The 17,413-nt window shown below is 40.6% G+C and overlaps 1 protein-coding gene across 1 annotated transcript in view; it reads left to right on the top strand.

The window, feature by feature from the left end:
- LOC133471241 (A disintegrin and metalloproteinase with thrombospondin motifs 7) overlaps window positions 1-17,413 on the top strand; it is a 112,080-nt gene that overhangs the window by 92,517 nt on the left and 2,150 nt on the right. The window contains exons 18-23 of the mRNA XM_061760617.1: window positions 1,735-1,948; window positions 3,409-5,058; window positions 5,368-5,520; window positions 6,458-6,631; window positions 7,039-7,185; window positions 9,750-9,912. Coding sequence (XP_061616601.1) covers window positions 1,735-1,948; window positions 3,409-5,058; window positions 5,368-5,520; window positions 6,458-6,631; window positions 7,039-7,185; window positions 9,750-9,912 — 2,501 coding nt within the window. The remainder of the gene's footprint in view (window positions 1-1,734; window positions 1,949-3,408; window positions 5,059-5,367; window positions 5,521-6,457; window positions 6,632-7,038; window positions 7,186-9,749; window positions 9,913-17,413) is intronic.

A 17,413-nucleotide genomic window follows, 5' to 3' on the forward strand; every position in this document is an offset into this window, starting at 1 on the left:
GTCCACCTGTTCTCGTCTACCTTGTGTCGACCAATCAGCTCTCTCCAGCCACTCGTGTCTTGTCCAGGTGTTCCTCGTTGTCTCGTCAATTTGTTTGTATTTAGTTCCCTGGTTTCTTTCAGTTCTTGTCGGTTCATTGTCGTTACCACATGTCTTTGCAGTATGTCATTGTCAGGTGTCATTGTCACTGTCTGTGCCATGTCATAGTTGCCAGTTGTCGCTCAGTTATTTCATCAGTCATGTCTTGTTTTGGGTTTACTCAAGTGTTTCTTCATTACTTTGTGTTTAGATTTTGGACTTTTTCATGATCCTTGTTTTCCTTAGTTTTTTGGAATTAAATATAATTTTTTATATACTCCTGCACTACTGCGTTGCCTCCCTGCTTCCCTGCACTTGGGTCCTCCATGTTTTTGCCTTGCCTTCCTCGCCTTCGACCAAACCCCAAACGTGACAAAAATACTTTCCAGCTCTCACCTAAACTACCGTTCACAGTCTATTATTCCACAATTGGATTGTTTTCGGCTTCCACCGTTTCAGAGTGTGTGGGTCAGTGACGTGGCCCCAATCTTCTATGACATTGTGCAGTTGTAAATAATTGCTTAAGCCGATTGACCGTGAATGTCAACAACAAGCGAAGGGTACTGTACCCTGCTTACTGTACAAGCTTTCACTCGGACTAACTTGAGTTTTTCCAGATGTGTCCTTTCAACAGTTTCTAGTGTGTCAATATAAACTTTAGATCCAACATTAACCTTAACACTGAGATGAGTTCTAATCAGAATGTGTATATGAATGTTAATGCTGTTTGCTAGAAGCTTGCCCTCATTGTCGCCTCAGTAATGGCAGCCGGAAACCAAGCAGAAGGGAAAGGATCTATAGGGTTTTCCATGAGTGTTAGCATTAAGCTGGTGATCTCTAAAATGATGTGTGTCTTGTATTTAAATATTCTGTACAATTTGTGTAATTATTTTTGTTGTGCATTTAGTCTTACAGTAAACTCCAATGGTGGCGTCATTAAACAGCTTAAAGCATGCTTAGGGAGGGCAGAAGAACATACCGTACGTCACATGCTCCCTGCAAGATACACAGGGTTCATTCAGGGTGCGTTTACAATGCAGGAACTAGCATACACAACCCACACCGTGGCACATTAATTGTTTTTCTTTGATTATAATGTTTTAGATAGATATAATATCCAGCGGGCATTTTAAAATTGTATTTTATTTTATTCATTTTATTCTTTTTTTGTTGTTGTTGTCTATTTTAAGACCCCTGGACGTTTTTTCTCCTGCAAACTACAAATATGAGAATCGATAAAGAATTGAATCGTTAAGTAGTATCGAAAATGGAATCGTAGTCAGAAAAATCTGATGAATTTCCATCCCTAATCGTGATTACAGCCATGCATTTGTAGTTCTTAATTTGTTAGCAAACACAACCCCCATCTTACATGTCATAGTAATGATGAATGTTTTTATGTCATGTGGCTTTTCACCACCACACAGTCAAATTTGTGAGACATTTTTTAAGCATTCCTGACTGCACAATTGGCCAGAAACTCAGAACGCAGATCCAATGTGTTTCATGCGGACAGTAAAGTCCTATTCATTGACTATACAGTATTTGCTGCAAAATGTCAAATACATTAGTCATTGTCTTTGGGTCCATTGTGAAATTGAATAATGTCCATAACCATTAATTCCACAATTCAACTAAATATGTCTCTGAACGCAGATGGTGGGTGGGTGAGTGGCAGAAATGCTCAGCAAGCTGTGGCAGCACTGGCATGGCTAAAAGGACCGTGCTGTGTGTACAAGCCATCAGCGTGGATGATCAGAAAGCCCTACAGCCCAGTCAATGTAAACACATCCCAAAACCTGAGTCAGTATTGTCCTGCAACACAGACATCCCATGTCCGGCAGATTGGACCACTGACAGTTGGTCAAAGGTGAGTGTGGCTTGGAATATGACTGTTAGTGTAAAACAGACATGAGTACTAGTCATATTCTGTGCTTCCTTATTTCATATAGTTTGTACCTGCAAAATTTAATGCTGGTATTAGACTAGCATAGACTGTCTCATTTTAGCTTTTTATCATTTAGTTTCGAGGTTAAGGTTTTGCTATAGTTGATAGCGTACAGAAAAATAAGGCATTCATGTATGTGTTAAACTTATAGCATGGAGGACTACAGAATGGTCTCTTTTTATTCATAACATCCATCTGTTTTCTCCTCACACACAGGAGAGGTGTCAGAAAGGTCCCAGGACTGGTATCACAAAAAGATATATTTCAAATCCAAACTACAAACTCCAAATTTTCCAATTTAAAATAATCCCCCTAGAATTTAAAGCCTTCATGTACTCCTGGAATGATTCTTTTGTAATCCCCCACAGCTCCGTGGTCACGGCCATCTTGATGCCATCCGTATGTTCAAAACAGGTCCCTTGATGACACCCTCAACTTCAACAAAGCAAATGCCACAGGATCTCTCTCTGTAGACATGCTGGTTGATTGTCTGGCCCACATTGAAGGGAAAACTCGTAGTTTGAAATATAGCTTTTGAGACACCAGTCCTGGAAGATTCCTGACACACCTCAGATTTTGGTTTTTATAAATCCAACTCACAACACTTGAAAGTTGACCCTGGTCCTATTTTATTTTAATTTTAATAACATTTACAATGGATTCAGCATACATAAAATGTTGGATTTTTATGATATAAATCAAGATACATGTAACACAATTGAACAAGTATTTATTTGTTCACAAGTCAAATCGAGGTCTGAAAAACAAAGCCCTCAAAAAAAGGTTTTGTCTGAAGGTTTTGTGCCAAAAAGGTCTGGTTTTTGGAGCTGATCAAAATGGCCTCCATCTTGACTAAAGCCCTAGTTCTAATTTAAGAAATGGAAACGTTGTACCTAGTTTAATCAAATCACAACATATTTCCCGCCATGCTATTTGAAAGACGAAAGCTTCCATCTTGCACAGACATGAATAATATGATAGATTTTTCTCACATGAAATTCATGACTAGCCAGGATTTTTTTTTCAGTTTCAATAGTAACAATCGTAGCATTTTCAATTTAATGTGGAAAAGTGAAAAACAGCATTGTGTAAATTTTACACCTGGGATTTTTTTATGTGTAGAATTTAATATTCACCAAACATGCATCCATAGTATAATATGTGTTAAGGCTCCTGGGGTTTCTATGACATTTTACTGACCCTGAATAGCACAAAAACTAGATTATAGTGAGTGTTTGAGAGAAGATCGGTTATGCACATATAATATAAGTAAATGTCATAGAAGTAAAACACAAGTAGCTGTCGTCTGCTTTCACTTTGTTAAAGTAGCTCTCACGGTCAGAGATTGAAGTAATGTATTCTGTCATTGTTCTTCCATGCAGTGTTCAGTAACGTGTGGAAGAGGAGTACATCGGCGTAACATTACCTGCTCCAGAAACACCGGCGTGGACTGCGACCTGCAAAAGAAGCCCCTTACTATTAGTGCTTGTTCAATCCAGGACTGTCCACAAGTTGTGGACAATTTTGGTGATATTGACTGGTCTGGAAGTGGATGGGCAAGCAAAGAAGTGTTTAATGAAATTAACTCCATACCTGTGGCCAAACCAGCTCCAAAATACAGTACCACCAAAGTCCAATCCAAAAATAATGATCCAAATGACTTGAATAACATTTTTGAAGACTTTCATTATCACAATAAGATAGAAAGTGAAGAACATGCTCCTGAAGTGGATGACTTTTACTATGACTACAACTTCATCAATTTTCATGAAGACTTATCAAATGAGAGTGGTGGAATAGATTCAGGGAACAGTCAGGAAATTGATTTTCTGCAAGAGGAAGAGCCAACGGGCAGTATGAAGGACACCACTCATTCTTCGAAACCTGCAGAACCACAGAGCATTATTAAAGACAAGCTGAAGGACATAGGAAACCCTGAAAAAGGAGAACCTGCTCAAAAGCATTCTGGAAATGTTGATGACTACCTTGCTGAGGATTACCTTCTGCCTGTGTCCACCACTCGGTCACCATCAGAGCATTCATCCCGAAAAGAAGGAAATGATGATCTCCTGTGGTCTAAAAACAATAACACAAGCTCCCCTATGGATGACACCACAGGGGAGCCTGCAAAGAGTAGCAAAGTGGGGCAAAATAGAGAAGAGGCTGAAAATAACCACAATTCTGCAGGGGTGGAAAATCAAACTAAGGAATTCACTGTCACTCCATCACATGCTGTTCCAAAGCCCGGAATTCAAGGTGAGAACAGTCACATTGTCACACTGACAGTGAGTCTCCAAGAAGACGACTTACAATTGCACCAAACTTCCATCACGCCACAATTCTCTACTTTTACCGCAGCGCCAGAAACTGTAGGAGATCAAATAAAGTCAGAATTATATCTTACTCAAAATACCAGTGGATCAACAGTATTTTCACCTGACCATAAATTGGAACATCTCCATACGACTCATCTCAATACAGACTTGGTTACCATTAACGATGATTCCAGAGTGTCTGACAGTGGCCTCAGTACAACCTCATTGCCTCCCTCTGAGAGTTGCACTCCTCGACTTTCCTCACATCTGCTCATGTCAGGTAATCAAAATGCCCCTGATGACACCATATTGTCTGCTGGAACACAATTCCAGCCACCTAAAAACCAGGACGGATACACTCAGCCTCCCACACATGATTTCCAGCCAGTGACAACAGAACAGACTCTAACCACAGCTTCTACTGAAAGGACTGGAGCAGATTTCTCTTTGCACCAATCACCATTTCCATTTAATGACTATGACTATGATCAAATACCCCCAATCTTGAGATCTGGTATTGCGAGCCATCCTGGCTCTTCATACACGACCCAATTGCTGAACACAGCAGTAACTCCTCAACATATGACCACAGAAAAAACAACGATGAAGGTCTCACCAACCCAGCATCCACATCTTTGGCTGCTTCTTCAGACAACAGAACGGACGCCAGCCGCCACACAAGTCGCAGCCTTTTGGGTCACTGGCAACTGGAGCTCCGTAAGTCTTCAATCAATTCCGCTGTGTTCTTGCACTCTAGCAGAGGAACAAAGCTCGGCTGTGTCTCACTGATTTTTTTTCCATTTCCTTTTTGGTCACTGTAGACATTTAAGTGAAAGCAGATATACCTTGTCCTGTATAATCATTTATTATGAATGATCCACATAACATGCTAACAAACACACAGATTTTTAAAGACTAAGCTTGATACCAAAAATGAAATGAAGTTTCTCATGCATGCCAATGTCACGTGCTAGTCTGGTGAACAGCCTTTTGTTTATTGTAATGTGTTGTCGTATTTCTGGACAGTGCTCCACAAGCTGTGGTCTGGGTGCCATCTGGAGGACTTTGGCCTGCAGTACTGGCTCCGAGTCAGATTGCGACCCAGCCAAAAGGCCCACACCTGCCCAACGTTGTTACATGCGCCCCTGCTCCATGTGGAGGATTGGGGAATGGACAAAGGTAAGATGGGCCTTCTTTTATTAGACCATTCTTACCTATTTTACCTTTTTTTTTTTTTTTTTGTCTACATTTGGTATTTTGTTGTCTACCTTTGGGATTTTAAACGTGCACTGTTGACATTCCAAATTCTGTTAATTTGTGTTCTGTTGTCTTTCAACACATTTAGCAACTTGATGGCTTCGGGCCCGGAAATCTTGATTGATTAGTCAGTTTACCACAAGGGTCCATATTGGCCTCTCTCTGTTATTAGTTTGTGGATTGCCTTAAAGCAGGGGTAGGCAATTAATTTTTCAAAGGGGCCATGTGAGAAACTGGAACAGCTTTTGAGGGCCTCAATTGTGTTCCATATTAATGTATTTTTAAGTGTTAAATTATATTGTTTGAATATGGTTTTACTTGTGTTTTTATGGTAAATGTGTTATGATTACATGAACGTTACCTCACGATTTAATCTACATTGAAAAAAAAATGTTTCTACACCATCAAGAGTTTTTTGTACATGTTTAAAGTGTGCTGACCTTATGAGCACTAACCACTAACTCATATTAGCCATTTCTAGTTGAACTCCCAAAATGATTATTAGGGTAAATCCCCTTGGTCCTCTTCCCTCCATTATACAGGAATTTTGCCAACATGAGGACCACTTTTGGCCTTGTCGCTAGTCACTTAAAGAAAAAAATAAATAAAAGTCAGTAGAGGGTTCAGAAAAGTCACTTAATAGTAGAAAATAAGTAGTTGCTCTTGCATGCTGGTACCGCCCACACACATGCATATCAAAATTAAAGCAGCGAATAGTTTACATTTTACTTTGACTGTGAAGGCCAGTCAAAGACCGTAGCCGGACCTGAAGTGCCCCTGGGCCGTACTTTTTCTAGATCTGTGTTAAAGGTTTGTTAAAGATACCCTTGAATACATATAACTGCATGTCTTTTTGCAGTGCTCCAGGAATTGTGGAGGTGGTAGAAAATCCAGAGAAGTCCAGTGTTTCGACATGCGGGATCAAAGACCTCTACGACCTTTCCACTGTCGGGCAACGTCCTCCAGGCCACAAAGCCAAATGTCCTGTAACCTTCAGCCATGTCTGGACTGGTACACTTCTTCCTGGGGACAGGTGCCGAACATAGCACTTAAATTGAGCTATCTGTTCCACCACCTACTCTCCTGGCTGCCTTAAGGGGAGGTTTATAAAATACAGTGTTTCTGACAGCACGCCATCCATCACATCACTTTAAGTCTCCCTGACATTTTGTATCCTATTAACTGCATGCTCCAAAGCTGAATACATGTTTTTTCTTTCACCATTTTATTTAGAAGATAGTGGGATGAAAGTTGAGGATTTGCTTTTCACCAACCTAATGAAAAGGGCTCTGATAGAACCTCATTCAGGATTTTTCTGAAGGCCACCCATTCTTTTTACTCTAGATTGTATAAAGGTTGCACCCTTCTCACATTTCCCCTTGTACTGTGTCCACTCACTTACCTGTAGATGGCTGTTGTTTTTGTGTATGTTGTGCTCAGTGTTCAGAGGTTTGTGGCGGTGGAGGACAGCAACGTCTTGTCTCCTGCCCAGAGGAGAATTTTTGTGACACTGACCTTCAGCCCAGCAACACTCGGCCTTGTAATACTCAACCTTGTGCTCAGTGGCTAATTGGATCTTGGGGTCAGGTACACTCCATTGAATCACACACAATATGTAGAAATGACATACGACATACAGTACATAAAGTATATGCTAACACAGTTGTGATCACTTGTCTTAGTTCTTGGGGGGGGGGGAATACTATGAATATCTCATCCACTTTATCCTCATAGCAAAAACATAAAATAAATGGGTTTGAATAGACAAGACGCAGACATACAAGACAGAAACGCATTACTTCTTATGTATGCCAGGGCTCCTACAGAGGCCTTTTCACTGTCATCTTAATCCCTGAGTCACATCAACAGAACCAAAACACCCGCTGAGAATCATGCGGTGTCAGGATGAGCAAAATGTGATATCATTCCAGCCGTGATGTAATTGCAAAAAAGCACATGCAGTGTGCACACAAAAATGCAGGGGCCTATGAAAGCTTTTCACTGACATATCGATTATTCTGCTTAAGATCACTGTGAGGCAGCTGTATTAATTAGTAGACTATCAACAAATATACAGTAGCCTATATAGCTCGTGGAAAAGGATGAAATAATCTTTCTCTGGTTTTACTTTTTATATTTTTTGGTACAGTGCTCAACATGAATACACCCCAATAAACTCCCCCACTTATCATGGCAAACAGTGAAACTGAATGTAACGTGTCACCATTATTTGTAACCAAGTAATGTTAATTAGCACTTTGGAGTGCATTTCCTACACAAACTAGTTCAAAGTTCAGTTCACCGTTCCAAATATGAACTAGTTGAGTTCATAATGAAAAATTTGGAACTAAGTTCACCGTTCAAAAAATTAATTAGTTCATTGTTCTTTTTTCCCCCCAATGTTGCTATTACCCTCAAAATAGTGGCATTTCATTTCCCCCATGTTGCCACCCATTCAGTCCACATGAGTAGCCAGTGGCAGCTTTCACCCTGCAATCTCAAAAACATGTGGAAATGTGTTGCTTGAATGGTGTTTTTTTTTTTTTTTTTTTTTAAATTGAGGACACAAATACAGGACTTTTTGCCCTGAATGTGCAAACAAAAACACCCAACACATGCTGACAGGAACGATGGTGAAAGGACATTGATAACTTTACATTCCTTGCAGCTCTTGGCTGACTATATTAACAAAATATTTTATCTTATCTATTCTTATCATAAGAAAAACAAAATTAATTACATATTATGACAGTGTGATCAGTACGGAAGCGTATTGCATTCACTTGGATTAAAAAAATTAAAAAACTCCTGTTTTTCTGAGTAATGTTTTTGAGGGCTTTGTTTTTCTGACATTTTTTTCCACCTGTTTTTCTGACAATTTTTTTTCTGAGTTATCGGGACACATCAAACTCACACGAGAACCTGCGAACTGCAAGTGACTCTTTTTGGAATCCGTAGTAAGCAACATGACCGCCTTATTCAGTTTGATCAAGTTTTATTTTGATATGGGTTTAAGACACTGGGAGATACTCCTGTCTTTGAGTCACATAGATGGTATTGTTACTAGTTCGTCGACATTACGCAGGCACCTGTGGACTTTGCATTTTTTCAGGAGGAAAGCCCATTCAGATCTGCTAGATACAGCAATGTTTGTCCAGAATCAGTTGGACAGATATGGTAAACAGAAAAAAATAGTCAGAAAAACAGGTGGAAAAAAAATTTGTCAGAAAAACAGGTGGAAAAAAATTTGTCAGAAAAACAGAAAAAAATAGTCAGAAAAACAAAGCCCTCAAAAAAATTACTCAGAAAAACAGGAGGTTTTTTTAACCAAGTGAATGCAATACGCTTCCGTCCATTCATCCATCTATTTTCTGAGCCGCTTCTCCTCACTAGGGTCGCGGGCGTGCTGGAGCCTATCCCAGCTATCATCGGGGAGGAGGCGGGGTACACCCTGAACTGGTTGCCAGCCAATCGCAGGGCACATACAAACAAACAAACAACCATTCACACTCACATTCATACCTATGGGCAATTTAGAGTCTCCAATGGAGGCATGTTTTTGGGATGTGGGAGGAAACCGGAGTGCCCGGAGAAACCCCACGCAGGCACAGGGAGAACATGCAAACTCCACACAGGCGGGGCCGGGGATTGAACCCCACACCTCAGAACTGTGAGGCTGACGCTCTAACCAGTCGGCCACCGTGCCGCCCAATACGCTTCCGTAGATCAGTAATACATTTTTACAATTATGTACAAAATAACTATCCCTTCCATTTATGCTGTCCCTGAACTCACTTTGTGCACTCGTTCCAGCTGCGATGTAAACATGAATGGCTACCGCGGCTGCTTTGAATGGGTTGGCAATTACGCCATTTATCCCCCAACATGAAGGTTCGTATATAGTGTGTTCAGCCTGGTTTTGTCCCTCACAAAACCTGGCACTCTTGAATGAAAATGAACTTTCATTCGAAAACAGTTCATAGACGTTAGAATAGCACCTTCTCAATAACGTTCATCAGGCAGGAATGAACTAGGTTCAATTCACGCTCACAAAAATATGAACTAGTTCATGAACTTTCATTCATTGAACTCGTTCAGGTACACTGGGAGTGCAATATGTATACATAATGAGTGCCAAATTTTCCCTTCAGTGTTCGGCTTCCTGTGGTGGTGGGGTGCAGCGGCGACTCGTGAAGTGTGTTAACATGAAGTCTGAGACTCAAGAACAGGCGGATCAAAGTCAGTGTGACCATGAGGTGCAACCTGGGAGCGCACAGAAGTGTAACTTGGATGAATGTCAGAAGGACCTTTCTGGTGAGAAAATGATTTGCTTTACACACAATACATGCACAATTTACAATTTGGTCAACGCTCAACTACATTTTTTCTTCCTTTTAATATAATTACTGAGCTAAACCTTGAACTGAATTTGCATAACTTCAAGAGGCTACTTCATGTATGTAATACTTGAAATAATGAGAAGTTATATATGTAAATCTAATTCATATAACATACGTATGCTGGTAAAATTCCAATTAATAATTTTTGATATCATGTTTTTAAAATCTTCTTTAAAAAAGATAAAATTTTGTATCCGTGTTTCAATCCTCTATCCAATGATATCCTCTATTTTGATATGCAGGCAGTTTGTAAATTTTAGTAACCTAACCACTGTGAGAAATACGCCGTCAACAAACTCTCGGCTCCCCCGCCCCAACGTGCCCCCGCACACACGGAAAAGGGATGCTTTCAAAGACACTCGCGAATCTCAGCACTCACCGCAATTGAGCTTTTGTATTGTACTGTACAGGTATTTTGTTCCTCGTATAATATGTATTTTCATGAATTTTTATTTGTTTTTGTTTAAGTTTTGGGCTGGAAAATGCTTATTTTACCACCACAATTAAAAAATATATAAAGAAATCCCGTGATATGGCAAATTATCAGCAATATACTGTAAATATGGTTTAAAAAATCTGCGATGCACTGAATCCGTGATAGGTGAAACACAATGTAGTGAGGGATTACTGTTTACATATGTACACTAATTGTCAAGTGTGGGAAGTAGCTGGACCCAAGAGCAGGCAGAGGCTGATATAAAATGTTGAACAGTTTATTGAGCAAAGGTTATGGCGGTGTGGCGGCATGGTGGACGACTGGTTACAGCGTCTGCCTCACAGTTCTGAGGAGCGGTGTTCAATCCCCGGCCCCGCCTGTGTGGAGTTTGCATGTTCTCCCCGTGCCTGCGTGGGTTTTCTCCGGGCACTCCGGTTTCCTCCCACATGCATGGTAGGTTAATTGACAACTCTAAATTCCCTGTAGGTGTGAATGGTTGTTTGTTTGTATGTGCCCTGCGATTGGCTGGCAACCAGTTCAGGGTGTACCCCGCCTCCTGCCCGATGATAGCTGGGATAGGCTCCAGCATGCCCGCGACCCTAGTGAGGAGAAGCAGCTCAGAAAATGGATGGATGGTTATGGAGGTGGTCCTGGATGTGTTGGCAGGCGGCAGGCAGTGGACAGAACAGGCGGCTGGCAGGAATGATGTGGGTCAGGAACACTGGGAACGAGGAGACATAAGAGTTAACAAAGGAACGAGGAGCTGAGTGGCTTACTCGAGTACGGTGGCCCGTGGTACCCCTCGGAGAGGCTGCGATACGTTGGCGAGGATTTCTTGGAACAGACAGGCTTAAATACCGGTGGTGATGAGGCTGATTAGAGACAGGTACTGAAAACAGAGAGTGGAGGGGGGAGAGAGAGAGGACACAAAGAGCCCTCCAGACTACTATAATGGAACTGCAGGGCAGTATATGACACTAATGCTACTTAGGAAATAACTTTTCAGTTTATTTACAATATTCTGATTAAGGAAAATGGGAAATGTGGTTTACATGCTAGAGCAATGCTTCACTGGCGTTACCTTTGAAATATTATTTTACATGTTATCATAATCCTCTTTTATGCAGAGGTCTGCCTTTGCTCTTCACACAGAACACAGCAAAGGTGGGATATTGCTGGCTTTTTGAGTTTAAGGCAGGAGGGGCGATAGTCACTGACTATGAAAATACAGTACCTATCCCCAATGTTCCAAACTCAATGGTCAATAATTCTTTCATAATAAATATTTTCAGAACAGGTAAGACAAAACATGTTACTTGGCATGGCAACAGATGTTGCATGTCTTACAGTTGTAATTTTCAATCACAGTGTTAAATCACTGTGCTGTGACACAACACTTGTGTAGCTTTGTGGATGGGAAAAAGACATCATTGCTGATTTGCGGATGCCATTATTATCTCTATAGGAGGTTAAATTTGTAGACAAGGAAAGAAATGACTGGCAGAAGTACTCGGGAATGAAAGTGACGTGAGTTCCTGAAAACACATGCCACAAAGTCCACAACTCTCTCAAAGATACCTTGAATAAACGTTGTGTTGTCTGTGTCACTGCATCTTTTTAGACAGTATCATAAAATGTGATGCAAAATCAATGTCCCAGCAGGCTATCAGAAGCTAATGTTAATCTGTGCTGACATTGTAGCTCTGAACATGGCTATGACATCATAATGCTTCCATTATTTCCAGCAGACGGACTCTGGAACTCACTTGAAAATACATACAGTAAACCCCCACTATTGTGAAGGTTATGAACTGAGCCCTGCTGTGAATGGCAAAAAAACGTGAGTCATTGACCCCCCCCCCCCCCTTAAATTTTTTTGAATTGCTATACTGTATTAATAGTTTAAATCATAAAAATCCCACAAATTAAGATTCCAAAACATTTAAATATAATTTCAAAATAATTTCATATAAATAATGATATTAAATAAATGGCTGACGGATGACTTGATTTTGGAAAAAAAGCACCGGACCTGTGCCTGTAGCAGAGCCAAAGTATACGCAACAAAAATTTACTTCCCTTACTTGTCTTCCGCTAATAACGCAGGCTAAACGTAGTCGTTCCTCCCTGACGTAAAAAAAAATGGATGCCATGTGGGCTGTGCTGTAAATGAAGTGAATGAAAAAAAGAAATCCATATTACTTAGCGGAGGAAAATAAACTACACGGTTCTCTCAGTAGCGACGAGGGAAACAAAAGATGGACTACAAATGGAGATTATCTTCCGGCTAAATCTTGTGCAATCATTTCTTCATGTCTTTTGATATTGATGAATGTATGTACACATTGTCCATAAACAAAAAATAAAATAATTAAAAATTGTAAAAAAAAAAAAACTATATACACGATACATTGCTATATTTTATAGCGTGGGATGTTAGAAAAGGCTTGATCAAGTGATATCACTCAAACAAAGAACGATAATCAGCAACAGTAGGTATGAGCAAAACTGACCCATTTATTACTAACCAATGGGTTAGATAAAGTAACTGCTGCTGCAAGACGTGCTTGCCCTCTGAGGGGCAATTTGGTACACGCAATGAGTTACACACTTGCAGTAACAAAGAAAGTAGATCGAATATTGTTAATATAAGTTGTTTTTCACAGTTTGAAGACTATATGCCATAGAGTATTGTTATATTGCCTGTTTGTATGTGGTTATACAGGTTTTGTGTCCCAATATTTATTATTTTGAGAGATATAAGTCCCGCAAGTTCGATGCTAATTTTCGTTCGCTCGTCAATGGTGTTTTTCATTCATTGTGTGTTAGCTTTGAGCTAGCGATTTTTGTGAACAAAAATGAAGACAGAACTAAGTCTGTGATGTATTTGATCATTTAATAGGTGTAATTATTTTGTTATATGTGTTTAGTTTTACAGTGAACTTCAACTGGAATGTCAGTAAACAACTTTAAGCAAGCAACATTAACTTTTACTCCTTACTACTGTAATAGCACCTTAGCAACCTCTTGTAGTGATCACGTGGGCTGTGCACGCCGTCCGGGCGCTGCTGTATAGAAGTGATGGAGCGGAGCATACTCTTGTTTGTCTAGAGTAGGCTCTAGTTCACGTGCAACGCTAATCAGGACAGGCCACATAGAAGATGGAAGGAAGGATGGATGGATAGCACATCAAGACAGTAAAAAAAAAAGTATTCTTTAGTGGCCTAATGAAGTAGTTTGCCCACCATTATATTATACAATATAAAAATGCCACTGATACTACAGTCATTCAGCTTTTTGTTTTCTCTTTTTTCTTCTTCCTGCCTCATTCATTTTCTTGTTTATAACTCCACAGGTGTGCTCTGCACCTAGACAGCGAATATGATCTTTCACTCAGCCGACAACCTTGGAGTCTTGATGCTGATCATGTTGCAACATGTACAGCTGATGATATAAAAGATTTACATCTAGTAAATACTCTAAAAATATTAAAGAAAAAAGTCTCCAGTATGTGGAAGAACTTGAACTATTTCCAATTATGAATTGCAAATCCATGAGGACTTTCAATTATTTTTCAAGTATTTTCTCAGGGCTCACTCAGAATGTACAGCAGCTCATAACGGCAGCAAAATGTTTGAGTAGTCTTCTTTTAAAACCATCAAGCTTCCCCTCTGGCCTCCACATATTGAATTCTAACAGGAAAGCGTGGGTTGTTCAATTTTTTTTAGCCTCCTTGTTAGCACTTTTGATGACAAGCACGTGAATACCTGTCGAGCACTTCCTGCCACTTCATAATGAGACAAAAAGCCATAGAAAGCAACGATTGGATGATAGTCAAACGATTCCAAAAGAATTTACTCAATCTTGCTGTATGTCCTGGTTTTTCAATAGCTCAGCATGCAGCCAAGTCTGTCTTTCTCATTTCACGTGCATCAAGTGTAAAAACATCACTTGTTTTTATGCAGTTACAGGACTTTACTACAGTGAATATATTTCAAAATAGACAATCGTGTTTAGACTGAGTTTGCATAGCATTCCCTTTTGCATGAAAGCCAGCTACAGTATATGAACAACTGCAGTACCATTATAGAGCATACATACTATAATGGATGGACAGTAGTGTGGGTCTACCGTGAGGGACGTCTGAGGATTTTTCGATGTAGTTGTATCCTTGGTGTTTAAATTATAACATCAATTAATTCATGAATCATTACAGCCATAATGAACATAGTCCATTGTCCTTGTCACAAAAATGTGTAGGTTGGTAATGTAGCCCATTATGAACTGACACACTAAATCATGAATATACAGTGAACTGAAGAAGATCCAAGACTTTGTGGATTAATTCTTTACAAACCCCACCTAAAGATGACAAAATACAGGAATGCTTTGCATATTTACACTGTTGGAGTGTCCTTACCATCCATCCTTACCGTATCCGAACTGCAAGATATTTGGACCATTGAAACCTTGAGGATCCACTGTATGGATTATACTGTATATATTTGTCTTAACTCTAAACATACAGTTTATGTTGTGTAATACGACAAACATAATTTCGGTGTTACTTAGAAATCTTGATATACAGAGATTGAGAATCAAAATAAGAATAATTCTCCCTTAACTTTGCGTGCATGATCCTGTTTCGTATATTGTCAAAATTGCTGTTTCAGTAACATGAGCAGAGAGAATTCAGTAATAAGAAATCCAGATGCTTCCTTTCCTCCCTGATGGTGGTACAGGCAAAAAAAGAAAAATGAGACTGAACATTGAATTTAAAAGGTTTTTAATCTCACATTTCACCCAGGGAGCTACAAGGCCAGTTAATTGGCAAAGCTACTTGTTTATCAGTTTATTTTTGAAACGGGACAATGCAATTTCATAAAACACATGCAGTACACATGGTTAAAAAAGCGAAACTGAATTGCATGTTTCAATAAATAAATGTTTGAAGTTCTACCACATTTATGTCAGGTGGTCTCAAATCTTCTTCTTCTTTTCCTTTTGGCTTGTCCCGTTAGGGGTCGCCAAAGCGTGTCATCCTTTTCCATGTAAGCCGATCTCTTGCATCCTCCTCTCTAACACCAACTGCCCTCATGTCTTCCCTCTCTTGCCTGGCAGCTCGATCCTCATCACCCTTCTACCAATATACTCACTATCTCTCCTCTGGACGTGTCTGCTCTCTCTAACTTTGTCTCCAAAACATCTAACCTTGGCTGTTCTTCTGATGATCTAATTTCTAATGACATCCAACCTGATCACTCCTCGAGAGAAACTCAACATCTTCATTTCCGCCACCTCCACCTCTGCTTCCTGTTCTCTCTTCAGTGCCACTGTCTCTAATCCGTACATCATGGCTGGCCTCACCACTGTCTTATAAATTTTGCCCTTCTTCCTAGCTGAGACTCTTCTGTCACATAACACACCTGAAACCTTCCTCCACCCGTTCCAGCCTGCTTGGACCCATTTCTTCACTTCTTTACCACACTCACCATTGCTCTGGACTGTTAACCCCAAGTATTTAAAGTCCTCCACCCTTGCTATCTCTTCTCCCTGTAGCCTCACTCTTCCCCCTCCAGCCCTCTCATTCATGCACATATATTCTGTCTTACTTCGGCTAATCTTCGTTCCTCTGCTTTCCAGTCCATGCCTCTATCTTTCTAAGTGTTCCTCCACCTGCTCTCCGCTTTCACTGCAGAGCACAATGTCATCTGCAAACATCATGGTCCACGGGGATTCCAGTCTAACCTCATCTGTCAGCCTATCCATCACCACTGCAAACAGGAAGGGGCTCAGGGCTGATCCCTAAAGCAGTCCCAACTTAAACTCCTCTGTCACACCTACAGCGCACCTCACCACTGTTCTGGTGCCCTCATACATGTCCTGTACTATTCTAACATACTTCTCTGCCACTCCAGACTTCCGCATGCAGTACCACAGTTCCTACTCTGTTATACACTCTTTCTCGATCCACAAAGACACAATGTAGCGCCTTCTGACCTTCTTTGTACTTTTCCATCAACACCCTCAAGGCAAATAAAGCATCTGTGGTACACTTTCTAGGCATGAAACCATACTGTTGCTCCCAAATACTCACTTCTGTCCTGAGTCAAGCTTCCACTACTCTTTCCCATAACTTCATTGTGTGGCTCATCAACCTTATTCCTCTATAGTTCCCATAGCTCTGCACATCACCCTTCTTAAAAATGCGCACCAGCACACCTTCCCTCCATTCCTTAGGCATCTTATCACCCGCTAGAATTCTTTTGAACAAGCTGGTCAAAAACTCCACAGCCACCTCTCCTAGATGCTTCCATACTGCCACAAGAATGTCATCAGGACCAACTGCCTTTCCAGTTTTCATCCTCTTTAATGGCTTTCTAACTTCCCCCTTACTAATCATTGCCACTTCCTGGTCCACCACACTTGCCTCTTCTACTCTCCCTTCTCTCTCATTTTCCTCATTCATCAACTCCTCAAAGTATGCTTTCCATCTATCCAGCACACTAGACTACATTTCCATCTCTATCCTTGATCACCCTAACCTGCTGCACATCCTTCCCATCTCTATCCCTCTGTCTGGCCAACCTGTGTAGACCTTTCTCACCTTCTTTAGTGTCCAACCTGGTATCATATGCCTCTTGTTTGGCCTTTGCCACCTCTACCTTTTCCCTATGTCAAGTCTCAATGTTTTCCTTTCAACTTACTTACTTACTCCTGAGTTTTTCCTGTCATAAACATTCAAAGTCCCCACATTCAGTTCTAGGCTCTGTACTTTCATCTTCTTTTTCTGCCCAAGAACCCACTTTCCACCTCTCCTTCATCTTCGACCCGTAGTACCTGAATTTCCACCGGCGCCCTGCAGTTTAACGGTGCCGGGGGCGGATGTTGTTTCCCCGGGCCACAACCGATCCGGTATGGAATTCTTTGGATGAACGCTCATATTTTTTTTGGCAAAGCTTTAAGCCGGATGCCCTTC

Source organism: Phyllopteryx taeniolatus, chromosome 2, assembly GCF_024500385.1.
Source record: "Phyllopteryx taeniolatus isolate TA_2022b chromosome 2, UOR_Ptae_1.2, whole genome shotgun sequence".
NCBI classification, from domain to species: Eukaryota; Metazoa; Chordata; class Actinopteri; order Syngnathiformes; family Syngnathidae; genus Phyllopteryx; species Phyllopteryx taeniolatus.